This window comes from Dermacentor albipictus, chromosome 8, assembly GCF_038994185.2.
Source record: "Dermacentor albipictus isolate Rhodes 1998 colony chromosome 8, USDA_Dalb.pri_finalv2, whole genome shotgun sequence".
NCBI classification, from domain to species: domain Eukaryota; kingdom Metazoa; phylum Arthropoda; class Arachnida; order Ixodida; family Ixodidae; genus Dermacentor; species Dermacentor albipictus.
The window spans coordinates 903,764-928,698 of record NC_091828.1 but is presented as its reverse complement, the minus strand read 5'-3'; the positions used below and the strand labels follow the sequence as shown (position 1 = coordinate 928,698).

Genomic DNA, 24,935 nt, shown 5'->3' with positions numbered 1-24,935 from the left:
AGGTGCCAGCATCAACGAACGGGGGGCTTCTTAAGGGGAGGAGGATGTGGGGAGCAAACGCGCCCATCTGCCGCCACGTCGAGGGCCGGCATAGACAGGGGAGAGGCGCACTATACCCCCTCCTGATTCTCCCTCGCTCTCGCGACGCACCCTTCCTCCCCGACTCGCGGGCAGGTAGCTGAAGGGTGAGGAGAACATTCCCCTCGCCCAAGTAAAAAGGTACAAAATAGCACGACCGAGGAAGACCCTCTTTCTCCGAGGCCGGACCCCTAACCTGCCGGACTGGAGTACCTGCCGCAATCTGTGAGTGACCACGTTGCCCGACTATCCCAAACAACGAGGCCAGCCTATTTATTACTATTAGAGAGAGGACGTCCCTCTGCCAGTGTTCTTTATTGCCGGTAGCAATAAACGTTCTTACAGTTGACGCCGCTGGTTGCCTTATTCGTTCGAACCCGACGTGGCCGCGATTCCCGCGCTACGGGTTGGGGAGTAACACAAAGCAACTGCGTGGGGCTAGATCCGGAGCTCGCCTTGAGCCCTAGCCGCACGCAGAGTGGAACCCCCACAAGGTACATCCGTAGCGTGTCAACAGCTGCGATGGCCGCTGCAGAGGTGACCGGCTTAGGGACACAACTAGCATCATTGCATTCGCTGTCGGAGGCGCTGTCCGCCAAGGTCTCTTCCATGACACTCCCGGCAACTTCTTCAGTCGTGAAGTCCTCGGTGGCAACAAGGTCTTCGTCGGCAAAAACGAAGTCCACGTGGCTTAGACCCGCAGGCACAAGGTTCAAGTCACTAGCGGAATCCCAAAGCTGCTCTAAGCAGGCCGTCGCGACGGCAGCATCAGCAGTTGCAGCGATGTCAATTGCGGTAGCTTCGTCCCCAGCAGGCGCAGTCTCCGCGCTGCTGCTTCGGGAAAAGCCGGCTTTCTCGAAGCAGTGGGCGATGGTCAGGTGCTTCACATCCTTCCAGGCTCCGCTTGCGAAGAAAATCGCCTTTACCAAAGGCACTTTCATGCTGGCCACGTTGTCGGCAGTGTGAACATCAATCAGGAGGCGCTCGATCACTCGGCGCCGGTAGTGGACCTTAAAGTTGGCAATAACCCCCTGGTCCATGGGCTGCAGGTTGGCGGTAGTGTTTGGGGGCAGGAACAAAACCTCTACAGCGCTCAAGTGTGCATTGACCTGATGCGCACTGCAGTTGTCAAGCAACATCAGCACCTTGCACTTCTTTCAGACCATCTCCTTGTGAAAGTCGGCGAGCCACTTGCCAAAAATGTCTCGCGTCATCCATGCCTTCTTATTGTTCACATACGTCACTGGCATAGACAGCACCTTGGCGAAACCGTGTGGTTTCTTGGCCTTTCCAATGACCAACAGGTCTCGCTTGTCCGAACCATCCATGTTCCCGCAGATTAGCACGGTGACACGGTTTTTGCTGTCTTTTCCTCCCACGCACTTGTCTGTCTTGGCCGCGAGAGTGTTCGATGGCAGCAGTTGGAAAAATAGTCCAGTTTCATCTGCATTGTAGATGTCCTTGTCGGAATACGCAAGGATACGATCGCGGTGCTTGGCCATCCACTGCTGGAGCTATCCCTGGTCAACAGACGTGGCCTCCCCGACGATGTTTTTACATGTGATGTTGTGCCTGTCCTTGCATCTCTGGAGCCACCCATTTCCTGGCTGGATGTCTTCGTGGCCGAGAGCGAAGTCCTTGCCTTCACCAGAATGATGGGTCCACTGAGCAGGATGTTCTTCGATCGCGCGTCCACGAACCACTTGTAAAGCGCGGCTTCTACGTCGCCATATGTGGCACATCGGATCTTCTTTCGGTCCCTGCTGCCAACGTCGGCGTCGAGAACGGTGTCAATCTTGCTACCATTCTTGATTATCGTTGAAAGCGTGGACTGTGCAATGTCAAACTGCCGTGCGATAGCACTCTTCTTGACGTTTCGATGCACTTCGTCCAAAATGGCGCGCTTCGTCTTCAAAGACGGCACCTTTCTCTTCCCCGTCCAAGTGCTGGGGCTTGCGAGGCTCGACATTGCAGAGAAATGAAGTCAGTTCCGAGAAAGGGGACAGCTAAGAAGGTCCGCTGAGGCGAAGCGGTCACGAAATATAAAAAGAAGCGGAACAAGACAGGAAACCATGATGGCGTCAATGCGGGCAGAAAACAAGTGACAATGGCGTCACGCGCAATCTCAGTAGCGTTCGCCATGCTCCCAACCTGGGACAGTGTGACACTGCGCTCAGTTGTCCATTCACCAGCTAGATCAAGTCGAATAACTCTGTCTCAATAAACTTCATACACCGATGTGCAAAAACGATGAAAATGAGCCGTGCTTTCTCCCTGCCTTGCGCACCGTGGCACCGACATAAAATAAAGCGCCTGCTGCCACCCCTCCTGCAGACTGCAGTCCAGCCATGGCACCGACTGCCCGGGAGAAATAGAGAACCGCGATTGGCCAAGGCGGCCGGCTCTCCACGACGTCACCAAAAGAAAAAAAAAATTGTCTCTCTTTTTTACATTTTTCCGCTGCGCGGCATGCTCTACCGCTCTACGCCAGGACGGTGTCAGCCGAATTTTGCTTTTATTTTCGGGGGAAAAAATCACCTCAAGGACGCAAAAATGTGTTGATTGACAGATTATTTTTCGGTTGGTATTAAATCTCTTCGTTATATCCGCTGTCGCACTCTTATTTACTTTGTTAAAACCGGACCCAAAATGTATTGAAGATGCGAAAATGGGAATGGGAAATTGAAATCCCTTCATTATAACCGCTATTTCTCTATAAGTGGCTTCGTTATAACCGGGCAAGACTGTACTACAGTAGAACCCCATTGATACAATCCTGCTAGGTGTGAATTCCTGGCATCAAATTTCACAATCGAGAACACAAAAAAATGACCCAATAGAGCCGATGCGTGGCACTCCATGCTGCGACGGCCACCTCAAGTGCCATAAACAATTTGACTTTGGTGAGATGTGGATTTCCTTGTTTTTGATGCATCTTTCTCGCCAAGGCACCCATTACGCACTGCACTAGGTATGCGAAAACTGTCGTCACATGTTGGTAGCAACATGTTTGCCGCTTCACACGGGCGATTAGCAAACAAGATGCATTTTCAGCACCACGCGATCACTTCCGGCGCTTGGTTGTGTCTGTAAACAAAAATGGCGGCGCCCGTGCAAGTGTAGTGTGGTGGTATTTTACGCAATTAAAGTGCAACGCAATCACATTTGAGCACATTTTGAAGCCTGCTAGCCTTGCGCGAGGAGGTAATATTCGAGGTTACATTCCGGCAAATTTCACTGATGCAGGATTGAGGTACAGCGACATTTCGTTGTCGAGAGGCACGAAATACATTGAATCCTATAGGTGTTCGCCAGGGATAGAAAAATATTTCACTGTTGTGGGATTTCGTTATCGCGGGTTTTGACTGTATTTTCATTTCCTAATCTTAGTTCCATTGAAAATGTGCATTTCTTTTTTCTCGTAATTCAAGAAAGCAATTTCAAGACACAGTTTCAATTTAACGAAGTTTTCAGAAATTTAGGGCATGTACCGTAAAAACCAATATATAGGTCAAATGTTTTTTCAAAAAACCATGCGAAAAGTCGACCGTTGTCTTACCGTATTTACACGATTGTAAGTCGACTCGAGTGTAAGTCGACCCCCCCATATCGCGTGACCGAAAAAAAAAAAAATAAGAGTGCATACCCGAGGGCGCATTCGATAACGAAAATTTATTAGTAGCTGACATGGTCACTGGACTACTCGTCTTCACTAGTGCTGCCATCGTCATCGTTGCTGCGGTCCCACAGCGCGTCGTGGTCCAGCGAAATTTCAAATTTGGCAAACATCTTGCAGAACAGCAGCCCACGCCAAATGCACCTAACCACACGCAGCCGTCAGGGAGGCTCTTTTGACAGGTCCGGTTAGCGTAATTTCGCAGTCTTCTGCCGCCAGCCACTCGTTGTACTCACGGCGGAGCAGAACCTTAAAATTAAGGCGAAGGTCCGGGCTTGTTTCATGACCACGTCGCACTTCACTGGCAGGGACCGATCACGCATTTCAGCGACGTATGCCGCGAGCTTAGCATACAGCTCCGGAAAGCGTCCAGACTTCGGCACGTGGGAAATTTCTCACTTGCCGTCACAGGTGAAAATTTCGCTTCGCTGCAGTCGCCACTCTCGCACCACCCGTTTAGAAACATCGAAATTGCGGCCCGCTGCGCAGCGATTTGTTTCTTCGGCGTAAAGGATGGCAGCCCTCTTGAACACTGCTGTGAACGAGTCCCGAACGATTAGTGGGCCTGGAGCACTCATGACTACTGGGGAAGCATAGAAGTAGCACGTAGCCGGCAGTCAAGTGGAACGCGTCTAGCCTTTTAACAGAAAAGAGAAACCCGCAAGCGCTGTCTGCTCTTCCATGAACTACCGATGCTCCCCGCAAGCGCCGCCGTTCTGAGGGTGCCGCCGCAAATGGGAACAGCGGCGCTTCCATCAACTATCGACACCCCCTCACCCATCATTGTTGCATGCACTGTAAAACTCTCAAAAATGTTGAAAAACCCTTCCGAAAAGCGAACAAACACGCGGGATAGCGAAAAGATACGGGTAGGGCCATAGAGGAACCATAAAATTGTAACTACATTGTAGCTCCCGTTGGTATCGTTTTTTTTGGCGGCGCCATGTTTTGGTTTCGATTGTAAGTCGACCCCCCAACTTCAGACTTTCAAATTTAAAAAAAGGGGTCGACTTACAATCGTGTAAATACGGTATATACTGGACATTGGCAAAGAAAACTACGGAAGTGTCGCAACGATGGGCGGATGAAGTAAACAGCCGCCATCGCCAACAGCAGCAGCACGGCGTGGCGACATTGTGTCACAAAGTTATATTGGTTAAAGGCTGATTTTTCACATTTTGTTTCAAAATGAGCAAGAGCCAACAACATTCACTGTCGCCTTCAAGAAAAAGGCAACTTAGTACGCGAAAGCCCACGTCAACCTGGCGGCACAGCGCGAATTTGGAGTATCCGAAAAGAGCATTCAGTACTGGCGGAGGCAGAAGCAGCGTATTACAACTTGCAGCAACCAAAAGAAAACGTCATTTCGTGGGCGGACTGCAGTGGACCGCAGAACTGAAAGACCAAGTGGCGGAGTTCATCCGGGAGCTGCATGTAAGATCGCTGCCTGTGACTGCCGAATGCACCCGTTTGAAGCAATAGAGATCGCACGCACCTCTGGACTGGGCAGCGACAAGCTCTCGTCATTCGACTCTAGTTTGGACGACTCTGATCAAAGGCGTTGCTCTGATTCGGAGTAGCGCTTGCGCACTTCGTGCCCTTCTGTGTACTGCACACCCGGCCAATTTTTAACAGTATCCCGCGACCACTAACCTGCTTGTTTGTGAGCACCTTATTATCACAGCACAGAGTGGCGAAATAGCGAAAGCAAGCGCATGTGCAGACATGCGCGTATCTCGTTTGTTTCGTCATTCAGCACCGTTAATAAAGTGCTGACAAGCACGTGGGTCGATGGTCGCTGGATACTGTTAAAGGACTTGGCCAGGTGCACATGCGAGCAGCATTTAAATACTGTCACTACTGTGCAACTGGCTGAGTCGCATTTGTTTCAAGGTAAGGGTGTCTTTCGGTACTTTTGCTATTGAAAAATATTTTTTCCGTTTTTAGAATTCGTTAGTTGGGGGATCGACCTGTATTCCGGACCAACCTATAGTCCAGTTTTTACGGTACTTGCAGTACAGCTTGTAAATCTAGCAAAGAATCATAAAATTGCCAGCCGAGGCAAAGGTTATTTGCAAGCGACCTCCCGCACAAAAAGCTTGAGCGACAAAAACGCCGTCAAAGCTTGCACTCTGGGACCGGTGCGCCATTTGTTGCATTGGTAAACAAGTTCCGAAGGCCATGGAGTTGGCGGCAGGTTGGGGCACTCTGAGAAACACGAGAACTTATTATTTTAGCGCAAGAGAGATGGGGAAGGGGTGGACGTGTGGTTACGTGATCAAGCATGCGTGAGAGGGGGGCACAGGAGATGCACGTCTGTCTGCCCTCTCCTAAGCGCACGCGTCTTCTCCACCCTTGCCGTGGCTGCTCTTGGCTGTTTATACACGGACCACGTGCTGTATCTTGGAGGTCATCTGCGGCAAGTGCAAAGGCCGAGCCGAGATGATTGGTGCTTTCATGCGAATTGTATTCCTGTGCATCCTGCGTTGGCGGTTATGTAATCTGAAGTTTCCTAGACATGGTGTAAAGCATTTGCTCACTTTGTGACAGGGAGTGTTCCCGGTCGTCGAATGAGATCTGTTCACATTTGCCTGAGAGAGAGTAACACCGATAAAACTACAAACCTTACTCCGCGTATTTCTCTCTTTGCTATCACGATCAATGCCTTGCCTTTCTTGTGAAAGTGTAATCTTTTATTTATCAGGATGAACGTCCGTTTCATTTTACACTTATGTTTTTAACTCGTGGGCACCATCTGATGACAGCCGCGGGCATCAAGTCCGATCAGCTATGGTGTCCCAGATTTACAGTGGTGCACGATACAACTCATGTAAATCTCTGACACCATGAGCCACCCTGATGCATTGCTGTCGACGCAATCTGTGAGCATCAGCTCTCTGCGCGATCTTCGTGAGCAGAGGCCCGACCTCCTGGCAATTTCTTTACAAGTTCTTTGGGACAAGATACTATCCACCAGGAATGCCCAGGGAATTTGTAAAATTATTTTTACAGCTTAAACTTTAGAAACCTTCAAATATTCAAATTTGTGATTGAACTACGTTTTTCGCAGCAAGCACACTTTTGCTATATCAAGGTTCGACGGTATAGCGAATTAACATGCACAAATAATTAAACGAGTCGCAGCTCCGTCAAAAGGCAAAGCATCTATTGCAATACTGTCGACTCCCGTTAATACGAAGTTCGGCATCATTTGCGGTTGGCGGCGAGCCACTCTCGATGCTTTCAGAAGGAATGGAGCACTTTTGAAAGTTATAAGCTGATCGCTTCTTCTTTTTGCCGAACTTGTGCCTCGTGGCGAACTTTCCCTGTGAATCGGACATCGTTGGGCATGTGCCAACAAACCTACGAGACATGCAGTCGCGTCGCCTGCGGAGTGGAGCAGACGATGGGAACCTCGCGCAGCCAACCACAGCACGCGTTTTTGGTCACGTATGCTAGTCGACGAATCGGATCGCGCGTTCGGGCTTTTTTTTTTCTCCCCGGATATCAACGTCACTGGCGTACCGACGGAGTCACTTTTGGCGGGAAATTAAAGAGGGAAGGCTCCTCTTTCCAACGAGACCAAGATGGCTGCGATCGCGCGCGTAGAGAAAGAGCTACGCGCCGCGATAAAAAGGGCTGTTCTCGCGCGGAATTCAGCTCACAGTGATGTTATAAATTGATATTGCGGACAAAATACTCTTCCCTGAGATTCGAAACTTTGTGAATTAAAGGAATATTAGCTGTAAATATCGAAAATTTCTTTTTCAAAAAATCTATTTTTTCGCCGCAAGGAGCCGTGTCCCCCCTTAAGCACAAAACAGCACTTTATTTGTGGCGAAATCGAGTATTTTCTCTAAGAAAAATAGTCGGTCATCTTGCTTTGCTTCTTCTTGCCAAATCGCGCTGCTGAAAGCAAGTTCTGCAGGCTGTAGATGTGGCGGAACGCTTCTTCCGCGTTACCTTCAGCATCAAAGAAGCGCTCCGCGAGAGCAAGGCCCGCAGCTACATCGGCAGCCTTAGGTTGCGGCTCGCCTTCAACGTCATCGTCGCTTTCCTGGGTCGCTTCCTGGGGCCGAATAATCTTTACAATTTCGCTATCCGTCAGCGCACCGCACGTTTCGACCGCCTTGTCTACGGCGATGTAATCTTCAAAATTGACGTCCCCCAGAGCATCGCCAAAATCAGTGTTGTCAAGCTCGCTTGTTGACGCTTCCTCCGCTGTAATTTCAGAGGCATCCTCCGAAGAAGCTGCCACAATACCGCAAGCCCTGAAGCAGTTTGCAATTGTTTCTTGCTTCACACGATCCCATGCTCGCGCCAACATGTGGATGGCACTAAGCAGGCTCATCTCGTACTTTGTGGAGCTATCCATACACAAAATCATGCGCTCGAGGAGGTGCTGCCTGTACAGGACTTTACAAATTCTTGATGATGCCTTGGTCCATTGGCTGCAAAACAGCCGTTGTGTTTGCAGGCAAAAATGCGAGGTGTATTGCACTCAAGGCTGGCACATTCACGTGAGCACTGCAGTGATCGACAAGGAACAACACCTTGCGGTTCAAAGCAGCAAACTTGCGGTCCAATTTGCTTATCCAGCTCTTGAAGATTTCACCCGTCATCCACGCTTTTTTTGTTCGCCTCATAGTCCACAGGCAGCGTCTTCACGCCTTTAAAACATCTCGGCTTCGCAGCTTTCCCGATCACAAGTAACCGACATCGTTCCGTGCCAGTCATGTTTGCCGCGATCAGCACCGACACTCTCTCCTTGCTGCGTTTGCCCCCAGCACAGTCGTCGTCCTTGAATGTCAGGGTCTTCTCTGGAAGAAGCCGATAGAAGAGTGCAGTCTCATCTGCATTGAAGATGTCTTCCGGTATGTATTCGGCGAGATGTTCACGTAGCTTTCCGTCCTTCCATGTGGCGCATGTTTCCTGGTTAACGGACGCCTTTTCACCACACACGCTCTTGAAAACCAGGTCATGGCAATCTTTAAAGCGCGTCAGCCATCCATCTGACGAAACGAAGTCATCGACCCCAAACATTGCTGCAAGCGTTCGGGCTTTAATGGCAATGATGTCTCCGCTGAGAGGAAGTTTGTTGCTCCTGGCCAGCAGAGCCTTCTCCAACTCTGGGTAAGCGCCGGTGCGCATTCGCTTCCGAGAAGTCTTGAACTTCTTGTTCTCAAATGCATCCATTATTGTGCGCTTGTTCTTGATGTAGTTTGAGAGCGTGTTTGGCTTAATCTCGTACTTCCGCGCTATGTCTTGTTTGGCGGCACCTCCCTTCTCAACTTCCTTCAAAACCTCGACTTTCGTTGCCAGGTCGAGCGTGCGATAAGAGCCACGGTTTGCCATGGCTATAAACTGCGCGACTAGGTACAGTCAATTCCGAATCACCAATGGAACGACCTAGCCTACGAGCTACCCGCACAAAGGCGCTCGACCAACACGCGCCTCGACATACACTGCGCACGCTGCAAGACTAATCTTGCACAATCTCGCCACTGCCAGTATGCAGCGCTGCGTGCACCTATGGCACCCGCGTGGCCTCCGTGATCAACTCCGGCCACGCGCGGCCTCCAGCAGGAGCCGCTTCGCCTCCCGCCGGAGTTGATCGCGGAGGCCACGGCAGCCGTAGCAATGAATAATCGCGCCGCTCCAAGAAGGATGGCGTTGCAGGCGGCTGCGGTGGCGATGACACCAATGCGGAGCACGGAACTGTTGCAACACTTGAAAAATTGCACATTCTACCAAAGAAGGACGGTCACCTCGAGGATCCCGGCTGAACATTAACTTCCAATTAAACAATATTACTGGACGAGGACTACGAATTATCGAGCGATTTCTTCTATAGGATTACATGCAAAACTGACGGGACCAGCACTTCACTTCTAATTAACCGAAAATTTCAATTAAGCGGCTTCGAATTATCGGGAGTCGACTGTAGCAAATTATTAGACAGCTATACAAAGTAAGGGTAGTAGTTTTATCGGCCGTATAAACTTGTGAACGTTTGAATGCTGACTAAATTAACAAGCATGGTGTCATGCACAAAAGAGCAAACATGAACACATCTCGCTCGATGGCAGTGTGGCAGCATTACTGTGTAATCTCGATGATACGATCACGGCTAATACAAATTTCCGGATGATACGAATTTTTCTGTGGTCCCGGCCAAACCTTATTACTTTGTAACATGCTAGAGAATGGTTGTTACGAATAAATTTTCGACCCACGTCGGTTGATACGAAAATTACCGAAGTCACTTTGGAAATTCTAAAGTGTGCTTGGCGAAAGCCAAACGCTGCTGCCGTCTGTGCTCCGCTTCCCTTGCTTTGCTGTTCGGTGACAGAGCCAGTCGCTGCTGCCGTCTGCGCTACAATTCATTCGCTTTGGTGTTCGGCGATATCGCCTGTCGCTGCTGCCGCTTTCGTTCTGCTTCCCTGCCTTTGGTACCCAGCGACCTAATCAGTCGCTGTTGGCGTTTCCGTTCTGCCTCCCTTGCTTTCACATCTGGTGACATGTTCAATCGTCGCATGCGCGCGCATTCGCTCCTTGTTCTTCTGTCGTTTGGTGTTGGGGGAATTCGGCATCCGCTGCCACTTCCTTGAACCGCTTGGCGCGGAATCACTGGGCCGCTTCACAGCCGTGCGTCTCACTCACTCGACTGCAACGAGATGTCTGGCGAAGGAGCAGCTGTGCAGCTGCCACCACCGACGCGCGCGCGCTTGTTCTACCTTTACTGTGATGTCACGGTTGCTGTGCGCAGCAGCACCCTCGACCGACGCGCCGGTTGCTAAGGAAGGGAAGAGATTGTGCCACTGCGCGGAGGAGAGGTCACAGTTGGCACGATTCCAGCGCACGGACGGACACGACCGCGAGCATGAGCCATTAAAGGCTTTTGCCTTAATAAACGCTACCGCACCGACGGCCACGAAAGAGAACAGTGCACAGTCACGCGCTTTCTCCCTTTCTCTTTTGGTGCGGAGGCGCAGACACGGCGCCGGACAGCGCGGAAGAGTTTGAAGTTTAGTTTGAAGCGGTGGCGCTTTTGTTGCTTTTGTGCTTTTCCTCTTTTTCCCCGTGTCATTGGAGGGAGTAGCTTCTGTGCTTCGGGACGCGTTCTTTGTGTCAGACGTGGGCAATGGCGAAGGACCACCACCACCGGCGGCTGAAACGCTGCACACGCTCGAAGTTCTGAAGCCTGCTATGGCCGCGGATGAAATTAGTGGCAACACGTGCACACGTTTTTATGGATTTGAGCAAAGACAGCTAAGTGACCTGACAAAGAAAAAGAAGCAGAAGGACATTAGAGACTTTTCTTCAAGAAATAAATGCTTTTTACATATGCCTGCCTGAGTGAGTTCACCTCCGACTTTTTAATTTAGCTAGTTTTAATTGTTTCGATGATACTAATTTCATCTAATACGAATATTTTTCGTGACCCCGTGAGATTCGTATCATTGAGATTCCGCAGTAGTGAGCAAATTGACCTTTGTGCTGCCTCCCACTGCTATGTCAACCAAGTGGCGAGAACAGAGTGTACACGAAGCCCTCGACGCACCTAGACTCCACTGCTGAAGCAGATCACTCTCGAGATGGGGCCTGCGTTCAGCCACGCTATAAACAGCCGTCACCAGAGTAGAACACTCGCAAGTTTCTCTATAAGCTACCAACACTGACCTGTAGCTGCCACTGCTGATAATATTAAACATTTTGTAGGCTCAGCTGTGGTTGGCACCTACATAAACCAAAATATTACAAGTGTTTTGGTGCGGTAGCTTCCATCTGGAAGATCCTCAAAGAGAAAAAATGGTGAGAAAGCTGTGACCCACCAGTGGAGCGCCTTTGTCCGAGCAGAGGATGAGGAGCGAACGCAGTACGGACAGTCGCACAGCAATCGCATTGTGACCCAGAAAGGGCCACAGTCGAGGCACCCACTGGGCCAAGGGCACACCCCCACCGGCAACGACACCGCAGCTGCTGTTTATGCTCGCCGTGTCCTCCGCATTTTTCACCATCCTCTGCTCACTGTCGTGTAAGCAGCCAACACCGTCAGACCTGCATCCACGAGCAAATCAACCAAAATGGAATTAACACACCTGCCAACCTCAGAATTAAAAAACCATGACAGTGGAAGCCAAAATATACTAAAGCTTGGTGAAAAAATACCAGAGGTATGCGAATCTCAAACATCACCGAATCGAATAGTGAACATTCCAATAATTTGATTCGCCTAATTGAATATCTACAATGCAATTTCTCAAATGTTTCAATCCAGAGACCTGCGCAGTGCCACATGTGTTTCGGAGCCCCTCGTGCTCGATGCTGCCCAAGCGAGCGCGGACTCGGTAATTGCGAGCGCTTCCCAGCCTGAGGCGGGGATAGCACACAAGGCGGTGCAAACAATTCGTAGAACGGTGCCGCATCGCCCGGGCCGACAGGACCGGTCGAAATGATAATGCGGCATGGACGGAGCGAATGGCACCGTTAGCAGCCGGTGCCGCATCGTCCGGGCCGACAGGACCGGTTGAAATGATAATGCGGCATGGACGGAGCGAATGGCAACGTAAGCAGCGTGCATTTCATAAAGCGGTGATCAGGCCGATTAGCCACTGATAAGCACACCGATCACGTTGGATAAGCGGCGACAAACTTGACGCCTCTTCAAAAGCCGTCAACCTAACCTGCACGTGTGGCCTTGGGACCGATCACACGATGAGCTGCCCGTATACAGTGGAACCCCGTTCATACGTTTTTCACCGGACCAGGGAAAAAAAACGTAACAGCCGGGAAAACGCAACAGTGAGGAAAGCTCCGAAAACGAATGAAAAAAGTGCAGCTTCAGCTATAGACAATTTATTTCCACAGAGTGCGCTTGGGACTTAAGAAAGTCTAGAATGGTGGCTTGCCGTTTCTTTCGCTCACTAGAAATTGCCACACGTTTCTCAATAGCCTGGAAGGCCGCATTGCTGTCAGCGTCGCTGTGAGGTGCGACGTACCTGCGGAGGAGGTCCAGAGCCGCGACGGCTTCTCCAAAGCTAGGATTCGGCAACTCCCCGGGGTCATGCGGCTCGTGCTCCTCGTCGTCACCGCACCACGGCAATGGCAACGGACGAAGGAATATCCGGGGGAAATTTTGCCCTCTTTGGCGTAATCATGCTAACATGCTAACGATTGTTTAGTATTGATGCGGAGCGCGTGTGTCCGAGCAGCCCGGTTGCGCGCGGCGCGGCGTGGTTTCGCGAGAAATGTAAACAAGAGAGGAGAGCTGGCCCGATAGACGGAGCAACGCCATGAGCAACGCCAACTTCTGGCTTCACTTTAGCTTCACACAGAGTGACGTCAAGGCCTCTCCCGAGTTTCCTTCCTCCGTGAGTCGGCCCGTCCAAAAACCATGCGGTGACCGTAATCACAGTGATGATAGTAAGAGCATTTTTTACGAATGGCCACTTAGTGGCAGCCTCTCGAATTGGCGTGCGGCTTCTTGCAGCCAGTTCTATAGCCAAGCCCTGCCAAAACTCGTCAAAAGCCAAAATGGCGGTTGGAGCGCGTTGCCTACTTTAAGTCACGTTTATAGTCCGATGTTATCGGCGCGCGGGCGAGCGTCATTCGTGGTTAGTCACGCTATGTCGGTTGCGCTGCGCCAGCCATGATGCCATCCCCTCTATACTTAACGCGCGTGGCTTCGGCTGCTATCTTCATAGCATGCGCAGAACCTTCGCCAAGTCGCGCGCCGTCTGCAGAAGCCGTCTGCGGAGTTGCGTTGGCGCCTTTTTCTTCACGCGCAATGCATTGTGGTGCGAGAGTTCCGCCGGCTCCGACGCGCGAATGGCTAAGGAGCCACATCGGCGCCGGGCCCATCGGGGCGCGTCGGAAGCCGCCGTTGCGCCCGACTATAGAGGGCTCGTTTTCGCCGACGTGACGTAGCGTGCGCGCGCGGGGGCGTTACGTCAGACTATAAACGGCCCTTAAGCACAGGCGGGTTCGGGGTGCTAAGTTGCGATGTATCATGCGGGAACGTTTTCACAGCTACTACGTAACAGCGGGGTTCCTTATACATTGCATCCTATGGAAGCTATGCCGGGACTGGAAGAAAACAACGTAGCAGCCGGGAAAACGCAGCAGTGAGGAACGTAACAGCGGGGTTCTACTGTAAACATATTTAGCGGCAAGCATTTCGCGACGGCTTGCGGCCCTTTACCACATCGGCCAGGCCTAATCGGTGCGTCTTAGTGGGGAGTGAGCGAATGAAGTTACAGTTCAGTGCCAAGTCGATGCAGATCTGTTTGCTGCAGCCGTGCAACACTTGTAAAGCTAACAAATCGCCTCACGAACTAAGGCTAGTCTGTGGGGTGGCAACAAAGTTGTTCACGGTCGCCCAAATATTTGCAGCACTGAATGGCCGTTCAGATACACGCACGTTGGTCTTTTTGTAGCTACGAGCAACTCGCCACAAAACTAGCTTTGCATTTACATGGTGGACGCGTAGGTGTAGTCCCCTGGTTGCATGCATTGGCGCACAGGGTCGATAAACACGAAGTACGAGGGGGGGGGGACTGGCCATGACACTGCAGGTGGGAAAATCTTTTACGGGTGGCAAGTCATGCCGACCCTGACCACGAAAGGGAGCGGACTGAGCCTGCTCTTAGGTGTCGGTGCCGGCAACACGAGTCACGCCACCCACAGGTCCTTTTGTCTGTCGCACAGATTAGCCTTACGATAATGCACCGGCCGTAAAGTTGTGATAGCCCTTCTGCATTTTGGAGAAAAATGGGAAAACAAACTTTCTACGCAATAAATAAAAGATTGTTGCAAAACACGGATCCCCTATTAAACTGAGAACTTCATTGGTATTCAGTACAACAGAGCGTCACTAATTCACTAGTTCGAAGGAGCCCTGAAGCACTTTTCCTCCAAGTCGAGAAATGCATTTCAATTTAAAATAGGGTATTTCATAAATTCTTAGCTGTGAAAGGTACTTGAATGCGTTCCAACATCTTCTTCGTGATGCTTCCACTCCTTCTTCAATGACTTGCCCTGCAAAGGCTACGGTAGAGCGAGGCGTGCTCACGACGCTCCGCCTACTGAACGTCACCGTGGCGCGCAGTTTAAATTTCCTTTCGGATGTTCATGCAGACGTGACTGCTTCCGATTTTGGCACCTACGACATGGCAAAAAATGTGGTTGTCCTTGGCGAGCCACAGTGCGCTCAGCCAGCAAACTCGACGTGACACACCACAGCGGCCACGGTGTCTCCGCTGCATAGCAGACCGCCACTACGTGCAGCGTAGTGTGCAGCGTTTGCTTTGTGCACAACAGGGCTTGAGTGCATGCTCGCGCTCGTATGCCCGTCTGGCCATGCTACGTATCACAAACCGGCTTTGTCCTTCACCAGCTTGACCAACGGATGGTAGCCAAACCAACTTGCACATTTCGAAGCTCCCTTACTGGCTCGACACGAAGCGAAGTCGGCCAAGGCGTCTAACCAGAAGCGGTCAGAAGTGAGCGCGCGCTGGCAAACGTGTGTATCGTCGGACCTCAAGTTTTGCGTAGTTCGAGATTACTTGAGTGTTGAAAACTAGTCTAAATTAGCAAGACACGACAGCCGTGACACCCATAAGCAGAGTGGCCAAAGTTCCTACGCGGGTGGCAGCGGCCGAGCATGAGCAGACCATAGTCTGCTTCCTCCAGTAATGCGTAATTATTATAGAAATTTGAAAGCGCATTTTCACTTACTTTAGCCTGTTTATTAAACTGCATCAATAAACATACAGAGTAGCAGCAGGGAGAAGCGCACTGATCCAAACACCCTTCTTTATTCATGTCAGCTATTGGCCAATAGCAGCTGTGTATCGGAATGCACTATATTACGAAATAAAGCATCCACAAAAGAGCCTGGACCAGGCTACTGTTGAAAAGAGAGCGTTTCAGAAAAAAGGTGACTTCACACTCCACTGCAAAATTTGGCTGAGGTGTTTAGCAGTGTATGCTAGCCATGGACTGTCTTTTTTCACCCAGCCCAAGGGGCAGCTCAGGACCTCTTTGAGATATCAAAAAGCACTTCATTCTATTCAACACGAATTCTATTACCGTATTTACTCGCATAATGATCGAACTCGCGTAATGATAGCACTCCTGAATTTTGTCGTCAAAATTCACTCTTTTTTATTTCCCGTGTAATGATCGCAGCCCAAACTTGCCCCAGCGATATGTTGTGTGCCAAGTCTAGCTAATAATGATCGTGCTTACCATCTGTCGAGTGCTACACGAACGACTCTTCAAGACAAACCAAGCAGTCTGTACACACCAACCATCCTCAAGCAGATGCCCCATTTCATTCCTTTCATCACTTTCCACACTTCCATGACAAAAAAAAAAAAGAACGCTACAACCAAAGTCGCCTTTATTATGTGTAGGCTTTGCAATGGGTGTTGTCAACAACAACAAAAAAAGGCACCTTTCGATTCTTCTCATCTGCACTCGTGGGCACGCAACAAATCGCGAGCGGCAACGATAGTAGCCAAATTTACACTGATGCGTTAGAAGTGTACCCTATTCATATGCCGACGCTTGTAACACGGGTAAGATATTCGCCCACCCTTAGTGGAAACGTGCCGTATTAGAATATTAGTGAAGACAAATGCCGCAGTTTCTGCAGCATGGCCCCGCCATGGATTCCTATGTCACTGGCAGCTAGGCGCACCCACCTGTTTCTGTCCCCTCAAAGTAGACATAGCTACGTCATTGCCGCAAACTTGCTGATATTAACGATATTATTCATTACTGATACAGAAGAAACTGCTTCAATGCATGTAATGTACTCACGAGAAGACTAAAAATCGCGTTCGGCGCATTCGGCTTGCTCCGCCGGCCGCCATCTTTTTTTTGGTGTCTCGCATTATGTATAGGGGCAGCCGCCTATTTGTTGACCTGTTGTTATCCCGCAACAAATGCAAGATGAAAAAGAAATTTTTTTTTTCAGGAAATTTAACCCACGTAATGATCGCACCACTGAATTTGTGTCAATTTTTTTTACAAGAAACTGCGATCATTATGCGAGTAAATACGGTAATAAAAAAATATGCTTAATTATTAGTTCCAGGAAATTAGGCCATAAGAAGACACTCGGCGACTGCATTTGTCGGTTTTTGTTCGTTGGTTTTGCCCGACACTATACCCATATGAAAAATCGTAAATTTTTGTGTCAGTACAACAATCCTAAATTAGCACTAAATGTCTGGCATTTTATGATAAAATTATAAAAGTTGGCAGCTATGAATACTGAGTTCTATAAAACTCTGAAAAATATTACATCAAAAGTTGACATCTACCCAATCACGGCATAAAGTGGGCTGCTAAAAACAAGTTTCGTATATCAATGGAAATTAATTCCAGTTTGGAAATTCAAGTGGTACGACTGCAGAATGAGGGCGGTCCCTCTATCAAGTGAGCATAAAATGGAGGTTAGCAGTTGACACAGAAAAGGTGGTTCAATCCTGAACTCACAGCTGTGCTGTGTCGTGCCCCTCCCCAGATGTGGAAATGTTCGACTAACTGGCATGGTTGTCTCGAGTGCATTTCTGGTTTTTCAATGAATGACATTTTAAGATCTGCCGGCTGATCGTGCATTTCCTTAGTTCCTCCTTCCTAGTAGCTGCCCGAAGGTGATTGGGCAAGATAAGGCGTCCTGTTCACTAGGGGTGTGCGAATACCGAATAGTGGATTTCAAATCGAATATCAGATCAAATAAAAAAAAAAGTCAAATAAATCGAATAGTATCAGAAAATTTTCACAACATTTAACTTTTACAAATTTTAAGCAAGAAAATATGGTGCTCCACATGCTTGGGAGTGCCCTAGCATTGCACATCAAGAATGTAGCAAGCTACCAGTAACCTAAGTACATAGAAATCAAGATGTACAGTATCGTCTATTCTTATTAAAGAGAACACCAAATTAGCATGCCCGCACTAACCACAGCTAAGTTTTATCAATATAATTTCTATTGAGCAGAATCAAGTGCTTTTTTTCCCTCTGAATCTAATGAATTAGTGACATTCTATTGTGCAGAACACCAATGAGGTTCTCACTTTAATGGTGGACCTGTCATCATCATCATCATCATCAGCCTGGTTACGCCCACTGCAGGGCAAAGGCCTCTCCCATATTTCTCCAACAACCCCGGTCATGTACTAATTGTGGCCATGCCGTCCCTGCAAACTTCTTAATCTCATCTGCTCACCTAACTTTCTGCCTCCCCCTGCTACGCTTCCCTTCCCTTGGAATCCACTCCGTAACCCTTAATGACCATTGGTTATCTTCCCTCCTCATTACATGTCCTGCCCAGGCCCATTTCTCTTTCTTGATTTCAACTAAGATGTCATCAACTCGCGTTTGTTCCCTCACCCAATCTGCTCTTTTCTTATCCCTTAACGTTACACCTATCATTCTTCTTTCCATAGCTCGTTGTGTCGTCCTCAATTTGAGTAGAACCCTTTTCGTAAGCCTCCAGGTTTCTGCCCCGTAGGTGAGTACTGGTAAGACACAGCTATTATACACTTTTCTCTTGAGGGATAATGGCAACCTGCTGTTCATGATCTGAGAATGCCGGCCAAACGCACCCCAGCCCATTCTTATTCTTCTCATTATTTCCGTCTCATGATCCGGATCCGCAGTGACTACCTGTCCTAAGTAGATGTATTCCCTTACGACTTCCAGTGCCTCGCTGCCTATTGCAAATTGCTGTTCTTTTCCGAGACTGTTAAACATTACTTTAGTTTTCCGTAGATTAATTTTTAGACCCACTCTTCTGCTTTGCCTCTCCAGGTCAGTGAGCATGCATTGCAGTTGGTCCCCTGAGTTACTAAGCAAGGCAATATCATCAGCGAATCGCAAGTTACTAAGGTATTCTCCATTAACTTTTATCCCCATTTCTTCCCAATCCAGGTCTCTGAATACCTCCTGTAAACACGCTGTGAATAGCATTGGAGAGATCGTATCTCCCTGCCTGACGCCTTTCTTTATTGGCATTTTGTTGCTTACTTTATGGAGGACTACAGTGGCTGTGGCGCCGCTATAGATATCTTTCAGTATTTTTACATACCGCTCGTCTACACCCTGATTTCGTAATGCCTCCATGACTGCTGAGGTTTCGACAGAATCAAATGCTTTCTCGTAATCAATGAAAACTATATATAAGGGTTGGTTATATTCCGCACATTTCTCTATCACCTGATTGATAGTGTGAATATGATCTATTGTTGAGTAGCCTTTACGGAATCCTGCCTGGTCCTTTGCTTGACAGAAGTCCAAGGTGTTCCTGATTCTATTTGCGATTACCTTAGTAAAGAGTTTGTAGGCGACGGACAGTAAGCTGATCGGTCTATAATTTTTCAAGTCTTTGGCGTCCCCTTTCTTATGGATTAGGATTATGTTCGCATTTTTCCAAGATTCCGGTACGCTCGACGTTATGAGGCATTGCGTATACAGGGTGGCCAGTTTCTCTAGAACAATTTGCCCACCATCCTTCAACAAATCTGCTGTTACCTGATCCTCCCCAGCTGCCTTCCCCCTTTGCATATCTCCCAAGGCTTTCTTTACTTCTTCTGGCGTTACCTGTGGGATTTCGAATTCCTGTAGACTATTTTCTCTTCCATTGTTGTCGCGGGTGCCACTGGGACTGTATAAATCTCTATAGAACTCCTAAGCCCCTTGAACTATCTCATCCATATTAGTAATGATATTGCCGGCTTTGTCTCTGAACGCATACATCTGATTCGTGCCAATTCCTAGTTTCTTCTTCACTGTTTTTAGACTTCCTCCGTTCCTGAGAGCGTGTTCAATTCTATCCATATTATACTTCCTTATGTCAGCTGTTTTACGCTTGTTGATTAACTTGGAAAGTTCTGCCAGTTCTATTCTAGCTGTAGGGTTAGAGGCTTTCATACATTGGCGTTTCTTGATCAGATCTTTCGTCTCCTGCGATAGTTTACTGGTATCCTGCCTAACGGAGTTACCACCGACTTCCATTGCACACTCCTTAATGATGCCCACAAGATTATCGTTCATTGCTTCAACACTAAGGTCCTCTTCCTGAGTTAAAGCCGAATACCTTTTCTGTAGTTTCATCTGGAATTCCTCTATTTTCCCTCTTACCGCTAACTCATTGATCGGCTTCTTATGTACCAGTTTCTTCCGTTCTCTTCTCAGGTCTAGGCTAATTCGAGTTCTTACCATCCTGTGGTCACTGCAATGCACCTTGCCGAGCACGTCCACATCTTGTATGATGCCAGGGTTAGCGCAGAGTATGAAGTCTATTTCATTTCTAGTCTCGCCGTTCGGGCTCCTCCACGTCCACTTTCGGCTATCCCGCTTGCGGAAGAAGGTATTCATTATCCCCATATTATTCTGTTCCGCAAACTCTACTAATAACTCTCCCCTGATATTCCTAGTGCCTATGCCGTATTCCCCCACTGCCTTGTCTCCATCCTGCTTATTGCCTACCTTGGCATTAAAGTCGCCCATTAGTATAGTGTATTTAGTTTTCACTCTACGCATCGCCAATTCCATGTCATCATAGAAGCTTTCGACTTGCTGGTCATCATGACTGGATGTAGGGGCATACACCTGTACAATCTTCATTTTGTACCTCTTATTAGGTTCCCAACAAGACCTGCCACCCTCTTGTTAATGCTGTAGAATTCCTGTATGTTACCAGCTATATTCTTATTAATCAGGAATCCGACGCCTAGTTCTCTTCTCTCCGCTAAGCCCCGGTAGCACAGGACGTGCCCGCTTTTTAGCACTGTATGTGCTTCTTTTGGCCTCCTAACTTCACTGAGCCCTATTATATCCCATTTACTGCCCTCTAATTCCTCCAATAGCACTGCTAGACTCGCCTCACTAGATAACGTTCTAGCGTTAAACGTTGCCAGGTTCATATTCCAATGGCGGCCTGTCCGGAGCCAGTGATTCTTAGCACCCTCTGCTGCGTCGCAGGTCTGACCGCCGCCGTGGTCAGTTGCTTCACAGCTGCTGGGGACTGAGGGCCGGGGTGGACCTGTGCTTCGCGGCAATTTTTATTCATTGCATTGAAAGCTTCGCTTTCCAATTTTTCTCCGAATTACACAAGCCCTGTCCGAACTTTATGGCAGGCGGGTTATTGTAAGGCCAATCTGTGCTACAGATGAAGTGACCGCGCATCAAGCGACTCAATGACCACTCCGCAAACAGCCAGCGTCAACAGTAAAGAGCAGGCGTCATGCACAGTTTCACTGTCAGGTTCGTTTGATTTGCGGCTTCAAAGATTTTGAGACCTGGAGGGTCACATTAAGTTTGCGCGAAACTTGCGCCTCCCCCCTCACTAATTTCTTGCTCATCTCAGTAATCTTTCCACAATAATTAAAGAACCTATTCTTCATTACAACGTCCCTATTTAGAAACTATTCTTCATTGCAACGTCTCCATTCACATACGTTCATTTACCCGAGTGCTTTTTTTGCTTTAAGTTAAAGTGTGCTAAGTGGCTCCTGACTGGAACAACCACAAACTGGGTAAATATGCGTGACTGCAAAGGGTTAACATGGGAGTTGTGGAAGCTAGAACACACCGTATTTCGAATTCTATAGCACACTTCAGTTAGGCAGCTCACAATTTTCCTGGAAAAAGAAAAAAGGACTAGAAGTCAGCTGCACGTTTTAAGTGCATGTGTGAAACATTCTTTCTACTTTTTTGCAAAGCACAAAAAAAGGAATCCTTCCAATCATGCGCATTGCTATCGATTGCTTTTCATTAGAACCATGCCTTTTTATGTCAGCAACAGCTGCTGCCTCAACCACAAAAACAAAAAGATGTAAAAAGAAATAAACAGAAAAATGCACGACACATCTATGATGGAAGCTGCTTTCCGATTGGCCTCGCAAGCCCCACATGGTTGACGACAATTTGCGCAAGTGATTCAACGGCCAGCCTTGGCTAGCTGTGCAGTCTAGCCAGGCTGGCTAGACTGTACAACAGTGCATGAGCAATGACTACTCACAACTTTCACACATGTAAGTCGTGGGGGCACAACAAAGGTCAGCTTCTCCAGCCCGATTCCATCATGCCTCTACTAGACGCACACCACAGACATTTGGTGATGGCAAAATATGCGCACTGTGCCCCTTCCCACATATATCCATGCAGGGCAAACATGTTCACAGAAGTCACAGTTCCATACTCTATTCTAACATAAACATTAGTAAATGCTTCTGGAAATAAAGATGTCACACTTAAGGCACGGTGTGACATGGATGCTGAGAATTTTCTTAATAAACTCAGTACAGGGAGGCTTCCTCACCCTCGAGTTGGCTTAACCGAGGTGGAGTGCGAGAGTAGTGCTGCCAGCAGCATGAGAATGCTGCTAGTCGAGGAGGTCAAGTCGTCCAGCTCAAGCAGGGCGTCCCACAGCGTCCGCACCACTCGTGGAACCTGGTAATGAGAAGGGGGGTGGGGGAGTGGGGGGGCAGAGACCATGGCAGGATGACCATCTTAGGTTACTGGTTGTTTGCATTTATTGGTTAGCTCTGCTAATTAATGAGCCTTGCAAGATGTGCCGCAACACTGCATTGCCTCCAAGATGGGCTCAGATTACGAGACACATTAAAACCCTCGCTAGGGCATTTACTCACACATATACATTGTTAATCTTTTTCCTGCGACCACTTCTCATCGGTTCACAACTGCTACAAACCTCTTGCACGAAACAGGGCATGCCTCGAATGCTGTCACCATTCCTATGGCTGAAGACTTGTCCAATCAGACTCTGTGTGCGACGCGAATAGTGGTATGCACTCTGGAACACACACGAGCACCACATATTCTGCTGCAAGGTTTGATGATGAGCCATACCCAAGTAGCCTTAAAGCACTTGACCTGTAGATCCCATTTCAACAACCAATGGCTGTGTTTCCCATCTTGATGCTCGAGTTTTGGCCACACTCAATGAAGAGTTAGTTTTGCAACTCGCAGCTGTACCACTGCTTTTGATCGTCGCTTTAGCCAGATGTGGTACAGTCACACAGTGAAACCTCGTTAATTCGAAGTCTGCCGGACTGCAAGAAAATCTTCAAATCTTCAACAGGGGAAATGCACATGTAGCCAACATATTCCAGGGGTCACAAATTTGATCGCGAAGTTGGCCGTGTATCAAATTGCCCTTGTTATATCTGATATATTGTTAAAATTGGTATCTTTATAAGTGGGTTCAACAGTATGTCTGTGGAGATGAATGGCCGTTCAAGAAATATGTGGTTTGTGGAGCGAAGTGAATAAATACTGCATGTTTTTTTTTTTCCCCTTTCATCGCACTCTCTCCGAGTTCTGTTTCTGGCAGGTAAGCGGGCAAATTCATGGTATTTCGGTTTAGCAGTACTACCGTTTAGTATATACTTTTTGCGAGCTCCAGTCAATTATGGTTTAATGAGTTTTCACTGTAATCGTACATGCAAGCACAAGTACTCATAGCTGAATAAAAACATGTCCTAGAGCAATATTTAAGAAAAAAAAAAGAACAGCATTTTACAATCCTGAACCAGTGAACCACTGCGACAGACAGAACAGGTGCACCTTCAAATTGTCCTGGTTCTCTAAGAACAATGCCAATCTGAAGCCAACCACCCACTCCTGGCATTTCCGTATATGGTACAGCACCACAGCAAAAGTTTTCCCCTCTAGGTAATATTGCACGAAACTCCATGGGTGCAGTGTTTCACAAGGTGTGACCATCAAGCACAAATAAGGTGCCACATTGTGGCACGAGCAATCGGCAAAGCGAATGCGAAACACAAATGTGTTCAATTCCTTATTCGCCCCTTTGTGATGTCTGAACACCCTCATTGTGTCTGAAACAATACTAAATGAAAGAAAATGTTTTGTGTGGGCTCGCACTCTTGTGCAGAAGCAGCAATGAATGCTCTTTTATAATTGTACCACTGTGTTTTCGTTTCCAGTGCTACCGAGAGCACTCGAGACCCTTGGAATGCTAGCAAGAAATCCTCTGTTGCTTTGTACGGCGTTCACATGTGTAGGGGCCTAGAGAACTGACCTGGTGGGGCAGAGTCTTGACCAAGTCCTCGGTGACCGGCACCAGTGCAGCGGCCGCGACGGCACTCACGTCGTCATTCTGGTCCTGTAGTCCTTGAAACACGGGCTCAAATACGGCTGGTATGAGCACAGACGTCAGGTCCTGCCGACAACGAGACCCCTCATCTGATTGCATGATTGCTCAAGGGAGATCTGAATGTATATGTTATGACTCAAATATTGAATTTCAGAAGTATGTGATCAGTCATCTATTCGGTTGCAGATTAAGTAGCAACATAGCCTCAAATACCATGCACAAGAAATAAGTGATCTTGTGTTTCTGAGGTGTTTTTTTTTTACGATGATGCTAAAAATTCAACACCAGGGGGCCAACAATGTCCAGGCATATCGAGTTTTGCTATCCAGAAACGAAGCTGTCTTCTTAGATGTCAAGTTAGACAACCCTGCCTGCTAGAACGATTTGAAATGCACTCGCAAAAAGACTTTCCTGAAAGAAATTCACAGCTGGCAAGAGGTGTGCAGAACACGCAAGGGATACCTAAGCATCTAACAGTGTCTGCATAGGTAGCCTTAATACCTATACAGACACCATTTAAATTCGATAGCATCAAGGGGTCCGTGTCACTTAAAATTCGGTGCCGGCATTATGAGGATGAAAGAATTCTGAAAATGACAGGCCACAAACAAATGTCATGAAACAAAACACCAACAGCTCGTGCCTTGTATGTTAAATCTTGTCAGGCTTAAATATTAAAAGTGAGAAACAATAACAGAAACATGATAATGACATTCTGTATTTACTCTATTCTAACACACCCTCAATTGTAACGCGCACCCATTTCCCCTGACCAAAAAAAAAAAAAGAAGAAGAGTACAATACTGCACACCTCGTGCTTTTATATACAAATACTATTTTCTCTCACTTGGAAAAAAAAAACAGATTTATTCCCAATACACTAAAGTTGCGATGAATTAAAACACACATGGAAGCGGCGTACCTTGCCTCCAGGATTTTCACTGCGCCGGTATGAGTCGCATGGAGCAATAGAGATCACTCGTCATCACCATCAGACAACTCCTCATCGCTCTCAATAGAC

At 48.2% G+C, this 24,935-nt stretch overlaps 1 protein-coding gene across 7 annotated transcripts in view; it reads right to left on the bottom strand.

Moving 5' to 3' along the window:
- The window catches only part of Hel89B (histone acetyltransferase 1), a 506,945-nt gene that overhangs the window by 255,377 nt on the left and 226,633 nt on the right, over positions 1-24,935 (bottom strand). For all 7 annotated transcript variants that reach the window (XM_070523038.1, XM_070523033.1, XM_070523034.1 and 4 more), the window contains 3 exons: positions 23,840-23,980; positions 22,094-22,224; positions 11,590-11,815 (listed from right to left, as the gene is read on the bottom strand). In XM_070523038.1, coding sequence (XP_070379139.1) covers positions 11,590-11,815; positions 22,094-22,224; positions 23,840-23,980 — 498 coding nt within the window. The remainder of the gene's footprint in view (positions 1-11,589; positions 11,816-22,093; positions 22,225-23,839; positions 23,981-24,935) is intronic.